The following is a 19171-nucleotide window of genomic DNA, read 5'->3' on the forward strand; positions in this document are numbered from 1 at the left end:
CTCAGCATGTGTGGGTTCTCTCTGGGTACTCTCACTTCTTCCCAGTCCAAAAACGGGTTGAATACTGTATGAACCGCAATAATGTTTAACTTCGGATTTTTCCTCCCAAGTTACAAACATGCTCAACCTAAAAGCTGGATTTTATTTGTTTTAACGTGCCCAAGCAAGATAATTCATCTGAAATGTCGGGAAGGGACTTGGAAGCAGATGGTACCAAAACATCCTCAGGACAGGTTGGTACTTGAACGTTGCTGAACAGGCAGAACGAACGTATTACTGTAGAAATGACAACCTTTGAGGCGAACCGTGTTTTGTCATTTGTTGGATCTCTGAATAAAAGACTCCAATCAGCTGAGGTCCAACTCAATAATGCGGTTTGTTCTTGTTCCTTATTCGGTCTACAAACTGGGAGTGCATCAGCGCCCTCTGGTGGAATTATTTTGTAATTACAAACGTCTCGCTTTATAGGGTCTACTGTAATATTTTCAGGTTAAATCAAACAGTAAGAAGCAGAAGACCCTTATTTATTTATGCCCACGTATTTTATACTCAACATTGTACAATGCCAAAGCAAAATAGAAATATTACTTACAAATGTATATCCAAAGGCACAGCTTCAAAATACATTTCGACATGCATTTCTGTCTCGCAAGGAAGTAAACATTCAAAGGATGACCCATCTGGCCCGTCTGTTAAACAGCAGTGCCGTCAAAGGGTGAATACTAAGAAGAAGCGTCCAGTTAACAAAGCAAAAAAAAAAAACATACAGTACAGAGGTCAAAGATCAGTTTCTCCTCAACCTCCCGCAAGAGATCTGAACTGTAACATTATTTGAAGTATCTGAACCTGAGTTTCACCTCACAATGTCTGTTAGCACCCAAACACTCAGTCTGTAACACATCAGTAATTAAACACGCCTTTGCTCCGATGCACACCACAGGCGGCTGCAGCACGAACATGTGAAAAGCACACAGAGGAGCAGGGAAAGGTGAGCATGCAGGGTTTTGGTCCACCGGTACAGCAGCCGACTAAAAACAATAAGCGTTGAAGAAAAGAATCATCCTGAGAAACAATACTGTCCACAATTTTTTTTTCTTTTTACCTAAAAGATGTGCAAAACTGGGACCATTTTTATTTTTGTTTTTTTCTCATTTTGGCACATTTAAGTCTTGCGTGCGACAAACCCGCCTTACTGTGAGCCATTTGTACATGGCTTCAAGTCTCTGAATACAGGTTTTGTACAAAGGATCACTGAAGCAAAGCACAATAAAACATCGCAGGTAAAAAAATACGATAAAAACCTAATATAAAAGTGGACATCCCACCGATCCACAGGAGGTGCAGTTTGCCTCATTAAACAGTAGATCTGCCAAAACATAAAGACCCAAACGGCGTGGCGGGCGGTGAGCTGGACATCTGCAGTTCCGTGCTGCGTCTCCCTTACTGGTTTGTGTCCTCCGAGTTTGGGGCGACAGAAGAGTCGTGTAATACTTTGTGTCTGTATGGTTATTGCAGTTCATCTGGAGAGTTTGCTGATGACACGGATGAGGGCGGCGTTCTCGTCTTTAAGCCTCTGGTTGTCTGCTCTGAGGTCCTTCAGAACCTACACACACACGGACAAACGACACTGTTACAGAATCAGTTCATTAAGAGAAATGACTAGAAGACGATGGTTGTGTTGTCCTCTGTGTGTGTGTGTGTAATTATTCAGTCATAATCCAGTCTTGTGGTTCAAATTTAAAGAGATTTTCAATCAACCAAGGAGTTTGATTCTGATAGGAGACAGGAATCTCAAAAAGTATGAGAAAATAACAGAGAGCATCCATTTTGAATAAAATGATCCATTATCTAATTTTTTTTTTAATGATTTATGCATTTTCAGTGATTAATGGAAACATCTTTACTGGCATTAGAGTAATCAAACCATCCCTATTTGCTGAGCATCTTTCTCTTCTTAGTGTTTTGGTGATTTAGCTCCAAGTCTCTGAGGTGGAAAGGCGTATTTTCTAATCTTTATCTTTTATGGCTTAAATAGTTTGTGAGCGACAAACACCTACAGATTTTCTAATTTCTCCTAACTTCAACTAACTGATGCTTAGAAACAATTATTCATAATTCTCATTAACATTGATTTGATTTAGGAATGGATGAGGAAAGATTTAAACTAAACTGTAAGCCTTTTAGAAATATAGGAACTCTATTTAAAATCTGGGCTCCAGGAAATGACAGCGTTAAATAAACTCCAAACAGAACCGTGTTGATGGCTGCAAAAAGCACCTAGTTTCTCAGCAGCTTGCTAAAAGTCACATGTTCAAACGTTCGTGGGCCTTTATGGATAATTTTGACCTGCTGAGAATTAGAAACAAAATCCACTTGTGTTGCTGAGGTGTAGTTTTTCTAAATAATCCCAAGAAAAACTTGTACCTTCAGCTCATCCTCCAGTTCCCCTGCTTTCCTCTGGAGGGACAGCTTCTCCTGTGAACCAATCAGAAAGATCAGGAAACAAACAAACTGCCACAGCACAAAAAACAAACAAAAAAAATGTTCCAGCTTCTGCAGTAAAACTGTGCAAGTTCAGACAACGACCGGTTCAACCCGTGGGCTTCATGCAACGCTGCAACTGCAGAGCGGTTAACTCATTCTCTGCAGTAGGCTTGTAATTTATTACACCTTCCAAAAGCAATGGCAGAGAGCAGCTTAAAGGCTAAAGGACAGGAAGTGGCAGCTTGGCTTTGTTTTATGTGTTTAAAAATAAACCTCTGAAGCTGACTTACAAATCTCTCCAGCTCTAGCAGGGCCGGTCTGTCGGTGTCGCTCTCCTGACTCTGCAACACAGAGACAGCGTGTTTCTCTCTCCAGTATCACAGTCAGACATTTCACTAAGACCTCCAAGTACGCAAACAGCGATGGTTGGTTTTACGTTGCTGTTGGCTAAATAACAAAATGCTTTCTCCGTAGTTCAGACTTTCTGTTCAGGCTTGTATGAAATGAAGATATCGTACAATAATACAAGTCGGATAAAAGTTCAGAGGAAGCAGCAAACCTGCCAAACCTGTCGGAGTCTCTCCAGCTCCACTTTGTTCTGGCTCAGCTGCTGCTCCATCTCCTGCAGCTTCTCCTTCAGAGTCATGTTTTCCTGCAGTACCTTGATGTACAACTGAGAGGAAACACCAAGCAACCAGGAAAAATAAAGAAACTTGTCAGTCTGTATGGTAATTCGTTTCGTCGGTTGCAGACATTCCTGTCCCAGACGTGTCTGACTGATTTTAACTCTCAGACCGAGCAGAGAAAAAAAACGTTTCACCTACCATTTTGTAGTCTGAAGGCAAATCTCTCCCTCTGCAAAATGAAATATACAAGAAACTGTTTAACATCCTCCCTGACAACATGTCTCCATTAGTAAACCCTGGTTTTTCTTGACGATTTTTGCCTACAGTGAAACGTTCCTGTCGTCTTTGGAAAGGATCTGATCAAAGCTTTTCAGGCTGGAGACCTTTCTGGACTTTTGGATGCCTTCTCAGTCATTCATGTTCGGTACCAAACACCAATCTGAGTTATACAGTGACCCAAGTTTTTTTGTTGGGATTAATGAAACTTGCTCTGCGGTGGTTTATATCCTATTTAAAAGACCTTTACCTCTAGACTAGCTCAGCATCATCTAACACTTGTTAGATAATGCTTTCTTTTATCTTTTTTTTTTACAAAGCACTGCATGTCTGTTGTGTGATTATTTGGAAATAGAACTTCTTTCAAACCAAAAGATTCACATTTAAAAAAAATGTCAAATTAAATTAATTTATTAATGCCATATTCAACGGTATCAGAATCAATGGAAAGGCTGAAAACATGAAATAAAACACAAAAGTTTCGACTCACTCAGTGCTGTTGCTGTTTGCATCTTCCAGCTGGGCTTCGCCGTCATCATTCTGGAAAACATGAAGCTTAGAGTGTAAACATGACACTCGATCTCTGACATGAACTCAGCACACAGTCACACGCTTTCATGTTGCTTATTTTTAGTTCTTGGAGGTTTTACAAGGACGAAACACACAAGCAGAATGGCATCGTTACAAAACCATTGTGTTTGTAAAACACATTTACCTGCTAGTGGTTATTTTCACACCACTTCTGGAATATGCGCGTTCATGTGACGCACAAACATGAGCAGGTATAGTACTGACTCAGCGCTGAGACACTCAGCCCTGAGGCTGACTGATTGATGTGGGGGTGATATTTGGCTGATGTGGAAATCTAAACTTTGGGGAAAATTAACAGTTTCGCCACGATGAGTTTCTTCTTCCACCTAAAACTGAAACAAGCAGCGGCTTCGCTCTCCGTCTTTACCTGTAAAGATCTGGTCGAGGAAATATTCAGTCATGTCTGCATTCCTGTTCTGCTCACACACACCCTCTGAAGCAGAGAGATCACCTGGTAAAATGATCATGGGAACGCCATCTGCTCTGTTAAAGCTTGCTACTTCACTTTTGTTTGCATAATTTAATTTCTGCGCAAGTTCAGCTTGTTTAAGTGAAAGCGTTGGTGTTTTTTTTAAAGAACGGACGCTCAGGTGGAAAAATGTATCTACAAAACAACTGTTAATCTTCTGCCTGTTTTCTTTTAGGTGATTCTGTCTATTACATCCTGTCTGTAGGGGATGACAACACTTGCTCAGAAACACAAAGTCTCGTAACTTCCTGTCTTCCTTAAACGGTTCACATCACATGTTCAGTTGCATCATGTAATTGAGGAACTGGTTCACTCTCCTATCCTTTTACCACACAAATTGATTGATTCACTGAAGGCCGCCCCGCTGCCTGTCCGCAGTTCAGCTCCGAAGGCTTCTCACCTCTGACCCCAGCTGGACGATGCCGGTGGAGCGTCTCTCCCTCCGGCCTCTCCTCCGGTCCTTCACTCCCAAATGCTTGTCTCCCTCCGACTCCGCCTGCTTCGGCGTCTCGTTCTCTAAAACAAACAGATGTGGACAGAAAACAACGATGAGCTATGGAAGCCTATGAAGGAACCAAGAAAGCCTTGGCGGCTGCTTAATAAGACAGTATTAAAGGATTAAAAGTGAAGTGAAGAAGGGTGGAGATAAAAGGAGAGCTGCGGTAAAGGAAGTGGTCGACTTCGAGTTCCGATAACCATCACAATGAAAGATGTGATGGTCTCGATATTTCTCCAGGCTTTTTAAGGCTTGCTCTATTTGGTTTTTACTTCTTATTATCAAACCCACTTCTTGTAAATAACCATTCACTTAAAAAAAAAAATGTAAAAAATTAAAAGAAGTGAAAAACTGGACATGAGTTTGCAGTTTGATCACAGTTCTGAAGGGGAAGAGATCAGTTCCCCTGCACACAAAACCAACATAAACAAGGGTGGAGCTTTCAAAGTATTGATGAAATCGTGATGGCAAGAGAAGAAGGCCTGTAAAAAGAACAAGGCAGCCGCCCTGAGGTACGCCAAGCAGCTCACACCACCAAGCGTGGGCCTCGGGGTACGTGAGAAAACCTCACTTCCTTGTAAAAAGCCTCTTTGAGAGCACTCCACCTACGGCGCGCTTCATACGTCTCGCTTCTCGGTGGCGGACGGGAACTTACAGTAAACAGAAGTCCGACAGCTCAAACAGAAACAAAGTCAGACTGGAAGCAGTTTGACTTTTAACTCCTGGTTGGGGAGAAACACCAGAAAACTGATTGGTTTTGCAAAAACGTTCAGCAGATTTGAAAGTTTAGCTCTCATTTTCATTTCATGTGTCTGACAACAGTGTTGACTGAAAGGTGAGTTTATTGCCACGTTAAGGTCGTTTCTGACTGAAGGCTGGATGGCAGCTTGGAAAATGAGCACAATCAAAGTATAATAAGGTGAAAGAAATTATATCAACTTATTGTGACGCAGTCTTACTGTTTAACTACAAAAGATGAGTAAGTGGCCTTCACCTCAAAATGTTATTTTTCATATAGGAAATATTTAATGGATAAAGAATAACTTATTGACAATCCTCACAGTGAAGAATGGTGGTGGTATAATTATGTTTTCTTCTGAAGCTGCTCAGAGATGCATCTTCTCTTATTATGAATGTCTAATGACGACTCACAGCAACAAGAAATATTTTAAAATGCTCGTCTTCAATTATAGCTCTTAAAATTGAAATCAAAACAGGTCAAATCTGTAAAAATTCATGAGGAAATTCTGATCAGTGCATTTTAATTTATTTTAATTTGCTTTCCATCTGGTCGCCACTGAAACTTAGAAACGTGCAACTTAATAAACAAAACTGAAACCTGAATGGGCGGTTAAAAAAAAAAATTAACAACCGGAAGAGAAATCTACCAGATCCATGAACCTACGTTGTAAATAATTTGAGGCTGTTCTCTGTTTTTCCTTGCTGAGGCATTTTTAAGTTGGACAGATGGTGACTGCAGGCGCAGAGAGCAAATAATCACGCCGTCCCAGTTCTTTGATCTTCAGTCCTGTTGGTTGTTTTTTTTTTTCCGTTGACGCCCTCAGCGTCGTCTTTACCACCTAAACGCTCAAACTGGGCCTGAAAAGTTTCACTTGTCTTGATCTCAGGTCCAGACAGTCCAACATCATTACCAGAGAGTTGGTGACACAAATATTAGAAGCCAACAGAGGGAGTCACCTGCTGATATTTAACACATAAATCATCTTTTATTAAATGTAATATCTGTATGTAGCCAATGAAAATGTTATTTTAGTGCAAAGCCACTAAAATCTGGTTACTTAGAGTTTCCTTATGCCATATAAAAATATTAAAAAGCTTAATTTTAACAGACTATCCATCTTTCTGTGCTGCAGTTCCTTAACATTTTGACTTTTATCATCACTAATAAATGAAACACTGTATGTATTTGAAAGCTTCATTTTTTTTTAAATAAGAACTCTTGAGTAAATTCTTCCACTCACCCCGTTCAGTAGGCGAGACGGTGATGATGGGGCTCACTGACTGGACATTTCGAGGCGGAGGGTCAGCAGCTTTACCCACGCTCTTCTCTGCCTCTTTCAGCTCAGTCAAGGTCACACCCTATCACAGAGCAAGAAAAAAAAAAAAAAAACTTCAGTGGGTTTTTGGCCGCACGCAGAAATGCGGGTCTCCTAGTTTTTCCACTTAAGCACCTTTATCGAATGTTAGTCCTGTTGGAAAATCTGACGCAAATATGCAAAAACTTGAAATAAATTGAAACATTAACAAGATTAACACAAGCAAGGTTAATCTTCCATGGAAATATTTAGAAAACGTTTACACAGAAAAAGCACCTGATGCCCACTGCTGCGTAGGGTGGAGGGTCAGTAATGCTGTGGGACATTTTCTACTCCAGAGTGTTCAGAACCTTGTAACATGGGGGACATTTTAAGAAAACTAAAACCTAGTAGGAAACTTAAACGTGGGCCATCATTGCGGCTTAAATAGGTAACATTTTGTTGAATTTGATAATAACTGTTTCCCTTTAAAAGCAAAGTTAACCTATTTGTTCAGAATGTAATTTAAGTACATTTGTGGCCACAACAATAGGTCTTTTCACTCCTCAAATAATCAGCTGCTCAGTACATTTCTTCATCCATCTTCAATCAGAAATGAATTTAAAGAATTATCCACATTTGCATGACTAACACCAGTTAGCAGAGCATTTAATGAGCCAAATGAGAGGAATTCAATACAGTTGAGGGTCTGAGATGACCAGTTACTAATGCTGAAGAAAAATTGGTGCCTTTTCAGACAGAATACTTTATTATTTGCTGCAGAAGAGTCATTAAAATAAACATGGGTGTTTCCTACAAACAGACACAGGAAAGGGAAGTAAGTTTAGTAGTATAAAATGTCACAAAGGGAAGTCCTGAGATAGAAGAAGATCCTGAAATAGAAAGTAGAGCAAAAGAAAACGTTTGTAAAGCCAACAGATAGTAGACACTGTAATTCTATCTACATGTCTGATCATCTCCAAGGTTATTATTATTATTTTTTTAGAAGTCTTACTTTCAAATAGTTTCAAGGCAAGAAATTGTATTTTAGAAATTGGATATTTCTTTTTTTCTGCTTAACAGCATGTTAGATTATTTTTTCAGAGTGAAAGGATGAACAGCATTTACATTTTACATGATGGACATGTGGCAAAACGTCTTGTAGAAATGAAGAAGATATCATTTTTAATCTGCGGTACATATGTTTCAGGTAACCCAGGATTATTGCTTAAATGAATTGATAGAGAAAGCCTTTTTTCATTTTCTTGTGAATTTCTAGTTATGGTTATCTTTAGTTATTTTTTATGGCACTACAGTGGTTTGAATTAATAGGCCATTAGATGTTATTTAATTCAAGACTATACTCTTCTTGTTATTTAAATTATGCAAACATGTACAGCTGTTTCTGTAATTTGACTGGTAGTATCTGGATAAAACAACTGTGGGCAGGCTAATACATTATAAATCATAAGATTAAAAAATAATTAAAAAAAAAATAAACGTTTTAAAAATGTAAATAAAATGAGCACCACCTGAGTGAGGCGACGGGACTGCCGCATCAGCCGACACCGAGCTTTCCTCTGGGACTCGGACTCCTCGTCTCGATCTGCTGCCTGGAACCTGAACACAAAAAATTAATGACGTTTACAATTTGCATGTAAACTGAATATTAATGTTTGGCAAAGAAAATGATCTTTGAAAGGACAGAAGTGTTAGTAAAGGCAAACGCAGAGGTGGAGCTGAGTATGACTTACTGTTTGGGTTTCTTGTCTGCGTTTGGAGCGTTGGGGCTCTCGGCGGCAGCGTCCCTGGTCTGAGGAGTGGGCTGGACTCTGGCGGTCCGGCTCGCCTTGTCCTGCTCCTTCTCCTCCTCCTTCTGCTCCTCTTCCTCGTTCTTCTCCTCAGCTGGCTGCAACACACAGGAGAGAAGAAATAAACCAACCAGTGAATCAAAGCCAGATGTATGAATGAACCTCCGAACTGAATCCTTAGAAATCTTTGTAGAAAAATATTAATTAAATAAAATCGTTTTTATTTTTACCTTACAGAGGAAACTTAATATTAATAAATGTCAGCTTTGTGATTAATGACTGCATGCTCATTAAAGATGTGTTTCTGAGTTCTGCACAAATTCTACATTATGTTAAAAATCAATCAGTGTGTGTGAATTGCATATTCAGATTCATGCTCTAAGCTGGAGCTCTGACGTTGATGTGTAGCAGGCTGGGTTTTTACCTTCTCTGCAGGACTGATGGTAGATGTAGTCACACTCTCGGTGTCTGGACTGGACACAGCAGAGCTTTCTGCAGAGAAACATCAGAATTGTGGATCAGATCTGTAGAAAGCAGCTGCAGCACTCCGGGTCGAGCTGATTTACCGGTGCTGCTCTCCTTCTCTTCGCTCATATCCACGCCTCCTGAAACGCCCCGTTCTTTAGACAGATCCTGCACGTTTATCTTGTCTTTGCTGCTCATCCTGCACACAGATGTCCTGAAAGGCAGAAGGTAAACGTTAGGAAGCTCCGACTGACATGACCTGGAAATACCTCATCCTGTTTCTTTTATTGCCAGCAGGTTTTAATGCAAACTCTTCAAATGTTTAATGAAACAAAACATCTTGATTGTTGAGTCTTACAGCAATATGTTCACAGATGCGAGCATAAAAGCGTGTCAAGAGGAAATAGTGATTTAAAGAAGTAAAACATGAAATGAACCTCCGTCGCTTGCTTTGTGCGTTTGCAGCGTTGGGGCCTGGTTGGTTCTGCCTCTCTGATATCGACCGCTCATTACGCCACTGAAAGAGGGGAAAAAGAGGCCCCATTTAAACTCAGAAAAAAACATTTATTACATTAAGCTAAAGAGAAATCTTTCTCACGTTGGCTTGTTTCTGTGCAAGCTCCTCCAACAGCTCTGCGACACTTTCATCAGCTACATCGAACGGCGTCTGACCCTGCAGGATTCAACCAATCAGACATTAAGAGGAGGTGAAACAGACGGAGGTCAGAGGCGAGACGCTTAACGAGCGTGTGCCGCTCACCCCGTTGCTGCGAGCCTCCATGTTGCACAGCTGCTCGGCCAGAACGCGACACGCCTCCTCTTGACCCCAGTGGGCTGCGGCGTGAAGAGGCGTCCAGCCGTCAAAGTCTGTGGCCGACACGTCCAGTCCGCACTGACACAGCAACCTGCAGGAGCAAAACGGACAACAGAGCTGGAGGCAACAGAGTCTGAGATTTCATTCAACTATTTTTCTACATCTGAATTAGTATGAAAGAGAGAGAGAAAGTAAGAGAGAGAGCAAGAGAACGGAAATCATTTGCATTTCCAGACTTTTTTTCTTTCCCATTGTCTGAACGTTGCATCCTTCCTTACTCATATTCTTTGAGTTCTTCCTTTCGTCCTTGAATCCCTCTTCCTTTTTAGTGTCATGTCCTCCCTCCTGGGGTTGTTCTTGTCTTCTTGTTCCATTATTCCTCCTTTCATTTTTGAATCTTTCCTTCCTCACTTTTTCTTTTTTTAAGCTTCCTTCCTTCCTTTCTATATTGTGTCCTTCTGTACTTGCTTATGTCCTTTCACACCTATCCTTCCTCGCATCCTTCCTTCATGCTGTCCTTTATCTCTTCATGTCATCCATTTTTATGTTCTTCCACTGTTAAGTTTTGATGTAGTGTCCCTCTTTTTTATTACTTTGTCTCTGTCCTTCCGTCTTCTCTTCTTCCTTCCTTCACTCCACTGTATTTCAGTTTATGGTAGTTGCAAGTTCTGTGTATGAAGTCCACTTAATATATGATTTTTCTGCCGTGAATTTCTTGAAAATCTTTGATCTTTGGTTTGTTTTAAAAATAGTTTAACTTAGAGGTAAACTATTGCATTTAGTTTTCCAATAAATCAGTTACTACATTACTTGAGAGCCTCCATGTATCCTTTAGCTGCAGCGACATGCAGCGGCGTGGCGCCGGTCCTTGGGTGTCGGAGATCAGCCGGCGGACCGTCGTTCAGCCACATCATGGCGTCTGACATCATCTGCTCCTCCTCCTTACGCTTAGCTGCCTCCACATCCACACCTGCACACCAGGAATTAATAAGAAATGACTGAAAAAAGGAAAGACGCTAGGAGTTTTGTTAGACTGAGGAACAGTGGTTTGCATCCTGGTAAATTGAGCTCAACTGATCGATGTTTTCAATGAACCTTATATTGATGAATTGATGTGATGACCTGAGAGTTTAAACACAGAGAGAGAAACAGTGTAGATCTGAACACACATTCTCTTCTGAGAAGACAAATAAAACTATTCAGTTCACAGCGTAGAGGAGAGCACAATGCAGCCTGAGTCACTGGTGGCAGAACGACTGGCTGACATCAACGTGCCAGAGCAAATCGCCTCAGACAAAGACGCCCACTATGCGATGGAGGACCAAGCAAGAGCACTGACTCACTCAGGGACAGCAAGACGGATCACAATTCATTTCTGTTCTGTACGTCCAATGATTTACATTTATCCAACAGAGAAAATCTTCAGCATTTTGAAGCAAATCTGATTAAACTGTTTTCAGACAACATGTTGCTGTTAACATTATTTATTCAGCCCTGAGCTCTTAGCTGATTTTTTTGATAGTTATATTGAATACATTGCATGAAAATCAAGTAAATAATGATTATTGGTTATATTAAAAAGCTCAATTTAAGTTTTAATTCAAATGTTAAGAGGCTTCTGTAAATAACTGACAAAATAAAAACAAATAGAGCACAGTAATAAAACCTAATGAAGAAATGACAAGCAGGTTTACATGAATTGCATATTTAACTATGTTTTAGGCCCATTTTTTATTTTCATTGAGACAATCTAGCCAAATTCATCTTATACATGCAAAGAATGTGATGTATGAGGGACGCAAAGAAAACCCATTCAACAGCCTGAATCACTCATTTTACATTTAATGTTTAAAAGATTAAAACATTCTAAAATCTAATGATGTGCCGTTTTAAGTGTGGCATTATGTTCCGTCATAACTAATAAAATTTATATTGATCAATATGAGAGAACAATAATAGAAATTATTATTACTGTCATTTTAAATTACACATTAATATAATAAACAAATAATTATAATGGACTCAAACATGAGAAACTCGAGCCTTTATGTCAGGAGCTAAAATATAAGTCATTCATGTTCGGTTGCATAAAAAGGACTTTAAGATATACATCATCACTAATGCACAAAAATTTTATCTAAACAGAACATGTTATGTCACATAAATGCAATATACCCCAAACTTCTTTAAGCCAGAATTGGACTTTTTTTAAAGCAAAAACCAAAGAGTTTAACTGCAGATGTTCAATAGTCAAATACAGAAATCAGTTTCTTTCAGTGCCACATGTAAACACATCTACCGTAGTTAATTCAGTTGCAATCATATTGCACAATTGTTGAGTGAAAAAGACCCTGGTTGTCTTAATATGCATTATTTTCTTTTCCATTCCAAATATCCCAGACATGACTTCAGTAAAATGCATCAAATGCTTTATATTTGCGATGTGTAGGCAAAGAGCTGACCTTGTTTTTGTGTGTAATCATGGAGAAGGGATTCGGTCGTCTCCTCCAGAGCAATGTCCAGAGGAACGTCGCCATCACAGTTCACAGCAGTGAGAGATGCACCTTTTTGAAGAAGGAACCTAAGAACAAAGAAAAATAATGCCTGAATGTGTACAACAAAATGCCGTCAGAAGAAGAATTCCTAACCTTGTAGTTTACGTTATCTGTGTTTTTGGTGCAGATAACATGGATTTCCACTGGCATAATGAAACCGGTTTTATGACACAACCATCACATTAGCTCTCCAAAGTGAGAGTCTGTTTAAAAAAAGAAAAAGCAGATCCATTTTTAAATCTCTCAAGCTGGACGTGTTTGAGTGCTGGACCACTCGAGCTTTGGCTGAAGTGTTATCTCGGCACAGATGACAACAATGTCAGCATTGTGGAGAGCAGAAATGCTCTGGCACCCACGGTGTTCTCTGACATTCAATACAGTGGCAAAGAGCAATGTGCTGCACTGATTTAACTGTTTAAAGGAAACTCCTACACACTCTGCTATGTCGGCGTAGCCGCAGGAGGAAGCAACATGCAGTGGCGTCCATCCCTCGCTGTCAACCTGGTTCACGTCGGCGCCGTGCTCCAGCAGGAAGGTCACGATCTCTATGCTGCCATCTATGCAGGCCTGCACACATTTAACAAAAGCAAATTAATTAACATACCAATAATGACATAAAAATAAAAAACAATATTCCATCTGTAATCACAGTCGGCTTATTTATTCAAATATGTTTTATGCAAAACTTCAATGTATTTTAGTAGGATTTTATATAGCAAAGGACAAAAAATGTTTAAAGAAAGTCACTGAGGGGAAACTTGGTGGAAGGTGCTCTGGTAAAAAAAATAAAAAAATAAATAAAAATAGAAAAAGACCAAACTGAACTGCTTGGCTTATATGCAAAATACAATATGCTATGAAAAACTACAAATACTTACAACCCCCAATATGCTAATATGGCACATGGCAGGGGCAGCATGAGGATGTGGGTATGGTTTTCTTTAGCAAAATTGTGGTTGATGGAAGACCTACACAATTTATGCAAATTTATGGTGATCACAATATCAACTGTGTGCAATATTCCCATTGCAAAGGACTACTTGGAGTGCAATAATAGTTAACTAATATATTCTACATTTTATAAATTAGCATTTTTCATGCAGATGTAATATTTGTACAGTTGGACAGATTCTCAGGGCAGCCGAGACGCACAGTGGAGGTTGATTACGTTTCTCTACATGTTAACGGTCACAGAGTGATGGAAGCACAAAGTTGAAAAAGAGGAAAGTAGAAAACAGGAACTCATCACAACTGATATCATCCTCTCATGTTTTTCTACTATTTTACAGAGCTGCGTAAAGGGCAACTCCCAAAGAAAACCTTTCAGAAGCAGCAAGGGGGGTAAAAGTTCACATTCTAGAAGGGCAGTGATGCTAAATTTACAGTCAGGTTGTGACGAAGCCATATTTATGTCAGAGTGGTCTAGTTAAAGTTCAGACACACTTATGTGTGTTTACTGAAGAGACACACTGTGTAAAAGGCCTTTTGCAATGAAGTCCTGCAATTATTTGAGCAATACCTTTACACCATGTTTCACTAAGACTTCAAGAAATTTAAGAGAACTGTAAAACAGGAAGAACCTTGAGTGTAAACGACAGTGCGGTGAAGCTGCGTTACCTGGTGCAGTGCAGTGATGCCATCGGCGTTGGAGCAGTTGATGATGTCTGGCAGACACTCTCCGTCTTCCCGTTCGGCTTTGGACCGTTCAGTCTCCTCCAGCATCGCCCTGGCCTCCTCTGTGTCGCCGCTGGCACAAGCAGCGAGGAACTCAGCGGCGCGGTCAAACCTCACCCTCTTCCTAAAAACAGACAAAAGGGACGATTACCACTAACTCTGCAGAATATGTCCTGAAATGCCCACCTTTGTCTCTTTAGGACACCCAATACTAGAAAAGTCAGCTTTTGAAAGGATTCATGATAAAAGCAGGGACCACTTATGGTTTATATGCCGAACCATAAATGCACACAATAAGCAATACACATAATAAGCTGAAGATTTAAGCTCTCAATTAGATTTTATTTCATGTGTTCTCAAAGATTAAGAAAGATTTTGGTGATTTTTATAATTCAATAAAGCCAGTCATGCTGATAAAACAAGAATTACATTCAAAAGTTTAAATTTATAAAGCATTTTCTTAAATGCAAGCATGACTCAAACATATAAGCTTGTCTCAATAAGCAAATAATCAATTAATTGCAAGATAAATTCATTTTAAATTAATATGAGCCTCATTATTTCTGTTCCAATTTATAATATTTTTTTGAAAAGCAATATAAGAAGTCATAATCCATTGTATTTATGGTTTGGGTTGTTTGTGATTTCCATTTCCGTTTTATTTATAATTTTTCGTTGTGTTTTGTTTTGGATATTTACATAAAATGTCTTCCTCTGTCAGAGTTCTGCAAAAGTAAAGTTTATTCAACAAAAAGCTGGTTTGATGTGTGTTTGGGGTCACTGCCCTACTGGACAAATGGAAATTAAAAACCACATGCAATAGAACCTATAAAATTGAAATCTCTGTAAACAAAACGTCCCTTACAAAAATATTAATGACTGAAATGGAAATTAACACGCTCATTAATTTATCATGGGATGAACTGATTAACTGCTAATTCGAAAAAGCTCAATTGTTGATTACAGTTTTTGTTGTGAACTAAAACTGTAATCAATAAGAGAGGCTAACACCATGAATCTGTAACGCCGGTAGATCACTTGAAATAAAATCGACCAATTCTGAGAGATCAAATTCGCCGCCAGAATTATGGTCAAAAGCCTATTGGTGACTGAAAACCACATGTTAGAAGTGCAGCGTACAAAAGATCAAAGTTAAATTTAGTGGCGGTGTAATAACTTATTTCTGTATGATTAATAACAAGGGCTGCACAGTGGCGCAGTTGGTAGAGCTGTTGCCTTGCAGCAAGAAGGTCCTGGGTTCGATTCCCGGCCCGGGGTCTTTCTGCATGGCGTTTGCATGTTCTCCCTGTGCATGCGTGGATTCTATCCGGGTTCTCCGGCTTCCTCCCACAGTCCAAAAACATGACTGTCAGGTCAATTGGTCTCTCTAAATTCTCCCTAGGTGTGAGTGTGAATTGTTGTCTGTCCTGTCTGTTTTCTGTGTTGCCTTGCGGCAGACAGGTGACCTGTCCAGGGTGAACCCCGCCTCTCGCCCGGAACGTTAGCTGGGGATTGGCACCAGCAACCCTCCTGTGCAGCCCCATCAGACACCAAATGAACATTTTGTTCTAGAAGTTGATGTGCTTTAACTGAGGTAAGAAATAGTCCAAACTGGAAAGGGAAGATGGCGGTGTCACAGCGTTTATCCAGACTCTATATATGTCATAGGTTCACAAGTAGTACAGTCAAAAATAAACTTGAATCCCTGCAATGCTGGAAAAAAAATATGAAAGCAGGAGGACAGCAAATAGCTTTCAGCAAAAATACTTCCTGTACAAATCTCCCTGAAATGACAGACATTTTTTCTGGTAGGTTATCTGCATTTACTTTTGTACGTAAACACAGAGCACGAAACCAGGACGTCAAAAGAGATGGAATTTCTGATATATGGATGGTAAATAGCCTCTCAGCACTGAACTGAGTTAAGCAAACAAAACACACACATCACTGGTCTGATTGATCTGCTCAACCACTCACGCCGAGATGTTCTTCAAATCACGAAAGAGTCAAAGCAAAATGGTTGATCACAAAAACAGTGCAAGAAAATAGAGACCAAAAGTGTTTCTGTAGCTGATTTGAGGTCTAAAATGAACTTTGTTGAGTAAGAGATGAAAGATGCATCATCCTTCAGTTGATCCAGGCTGCTAAAATACTATGAAATGACAGACAACCAGTATTCACATTGTTGTTCTGCTAGTTGTTGTTCATTACTTAAACTGGCCAGCTTAAAAAAGGTTTTTAAAAAGATAGGAATAAATTTTAAACTGGAGCAATTTGCAGATGTTATAAACAGGCTCGTCCCAGTTTGCAGATAATCACAATCCAAACAGGAGACATCCAAAGCACACGTCTTCAGATTAGACGAGACCAACATTGAACCGGTTAATATAGAAATGAAACACTTTGTAGCAGACAACCAATACTGAACTTAACCCACAAAACACCATCCAACAATGAAACACGGTGGTGGCAGCATCATGCAGAGGGGATGCTTTTCTTAAACAGGGACAGGGAAAGCTGGTTAGGGGACATTACTAGGAGAAATGTGGTGCAGAAAAAACAGCAAAACTAGTTTTCTGAGGATTTGTCAAACACCTTATGTGTAGAGATTGGCCAATCAGGTGTTCAAACAGTGGGATAGCAAGATTTTTCTTGATCAGGTCTGACCTGAATAACAAATACAGGGTTACCCTTAGTTTATTATAAGCCTTGTAGGGCACCAGGCTTAGCATTGCTTATTTATTTAAGTTATTTTTTTGTGGGTGTTTGCATATTTTTAAAGACTTTGTAGCTGTTGTTCAGACATTAATCTTCCAATAACACATAATTATCAAGTGATATCTTCAAATTTCCTGAAACTAAAAACGTTTTTTAACTCAAAAACATGGCGGGCTGCTGGATGAATGACTGCCGAGTGACCCAACCACCGGGCTTAGCAAGTTTTCTAGGGGAAACATTGAAATATTTAATTTTTAAAAATTTTTTTTGTCATCAAACGTGTCAAAACTAAGAACATCTCTTTCTAATCTATAACCATGCCACCCAGCAGCATTTACTGCTGTGTAAATGCTGCTGGGTTTAAATAACCACCAATAATTAGGGATATATGATCTAATAACAACTTGTTGTAGTAATTGCTTTATTTTCTTGCTCTATTTTCTTGAGGTGTTACCTCAAGAAACTGCAGCACATTTCTGCTGCTATGTGTTGCAGCAAAAACAATGAATTAGCTCAAATGTGAATTGAAAGGTGAAAATCTGAGGTTCTTCCGACACCTGTCCAAATCAAAACAACTCTGATCAATCCTCTTCTGACAGAAACTGCTAATCAGAGTCATATGACCACATTTCCTTCCAGTGAAATATCAGTTGATTGGAGAATATTAATTTACATCTTTATTTGTAAGTGGGTACAAAATGTCTCCAAAGCAGGTTGGGATTTGGGTATGAAAAGAGCAACGTTACTATTACCAGTTTGGTTCCAAGGAAGCAAAATATATAGAAAGATATAAAGTATCAAACCATTAAAAAGGACAGCTAGGTTCGGATTTTTAAAAATCTGGGAAACAAGGAATGCGGTGGATCCCCCAAAACACTGAATCAACCCCTCTTTAACTGTGATGAATGCAAGTGTTAATGACAGACTGGCTAAAGACAAGCAGAGCTAAACTAAAGTACTCCCCAAAAGATCAATAACAAACATGTTGAGCAGATAAAATGAGAGCTGGCTCAGCACAGAGCAGCAGACAACAAAACCTGCTTTACACTGATTAGATAACTCCTGATACTATAATAGGCTGGCTTTTTCCTTTTTGCTGGTGTCCAACAGTTTGACGAAGCTGTGTCCTCACCGTCCAGTCGGGATGGGGCTGCTTTCATCTCTGCCCGCTGACTCTGGCTGCTGATCCCCCGGCGGGTCGCCACTCAGCTCGGCCTCGGCCTCCCCTTCTCCCTCCCCGGCATCGCCCCGCCACCTCCGCCGGGGAACGTCCGACGCTCTGTCGGTGCTGGAGCCGGCCCAGCGCTTCAGCTGCTCCCGCCGCTTGGTCTTCGCCGTGTCCCCCATTAAATTAACCGCGGAGGACGGTGTTTTTATAAGTAAAACCTGTGCTGGCGGGGCCAGACACACCCTCCATGTGTATACTTTCGCTTCCTGGTTCTAGCTCCCGATCTCTGAAGGCGGTGGAAGTCCGGCTCGTGCTCGAGAGCGTCGAGAACGCGCCGTCAAGATACTGCCTTTCGTGACGTGACGTCATCGTCATCGACGACGTTTTGAAAGGGGAAACGTGCCCGCGTATTGTGCACGCACTGTACTTCCTGCCATTGTGCCCTATTATGATTGTAACCTATACATCCTCCAAATCTACATAGTAAACACAGAGTTTACCGATGTTTCTGTGCTAAGATGTTAAAAGCGACACATGATGAGGCGCTTTGTAACAATACCTCTTTCCATGCACAAATGGAAAAGCGTTTCTTTTTTTTTTTTTTTTCTTTAATTGTGCGTTAAACCAGGGCCGGAATTAGAAGGACAATGGCTCATGAGCTAGCACTAGTTTAGGTCTGCTTATGCAAATTAGATAAGCCTACATCAGCAGGTTTTAAACATCCCATTTGAAATGACTCCATGTTGGTCCTGAAAAGATGCACTATAGGTTCAGGATTTTCAAATATTTGAGAATTGTATACACTGATGAAAATGCAACAATATTTAAACAATACAATTCATATGGGCTTATGAGTTTTAAATAAGGTACAATTTAAAACATGCATTCAATAAAAAATAATTCAAAATCTGTCCCAAAACTTGGGACCTTGCGTTACTGCTCCCGAGCCTGATGCACTCTTAATTGTTGAACAAAGTTTATAGCATTC

At 40.0% G+C, this 19171-nt stretch overlaps 1 protein-coding gene across 2 annotated transcripts; it reads right to left on the reverse strand.

The window, feature by feature from the left end:
* Positions 1–506: 506 nt before the first annotated feature.
* On the reverse strand, positions 507–18508 carry ppp1r12c (protein phosphatase 1, regulatory subunit 12C). Of its 2 annotated transcripts, none has more exons than XM_044113260.1 (20): positions 18148–18508; positions 14241–14421; positions 13060–13190; positions 12531–12649; positions 10879–11038; positions 10015–10159; positions 9853–9927; positions 9692–9771; positions 9356–9468; positions 9214–9281; positions 8733–8887; positions 8511–8598; positions 6925–7042; positions 4847–4962; positions 3877–3926; positions 3309–3339; positions 3044–3157; positions 2775–2825; positions 2425–2475; positions 507–1603 (listed from the first exon to the last, which is right to left on the reverse strand). In XM_044113260.1, exons 1-20 carry the CDS (start codon positions 18360–18362, stop codon positions 1517–1519), a joined length of 2148 nt encoding a protein of 715 aa, XP_043969195.1. In that variant the 5' UTR covers positions 18363–18508; the 3' UTR covers positions 507–1516. The 2 variants fall into 2 exon arrangements, with proteins under 2 accessions (XP_043969195.1, XP_043969197.1); XM_044113262.1 differs by having other exon boundaries at positions 3053–3157; positions 18148–18506.
* Between the last annotated feature and the right edge of the window lie 663 nt (positions 18509–19171).

Source organism: Gambusia affinis, linkage group LG04 (assembly GCF_019740435.1).
Source record: "Gambusia affinis linkage group LG04, SWU_Gaff_1.0, whole genome shotgun sequence".
Taxonomy (NCBI): domain Eukaryota; kingdom Metazoa; phylum Chordata; class Actinopteri; order Cyprinodontiformes; family Poeciliidae; genus Gambusia; species Gambusia affinis.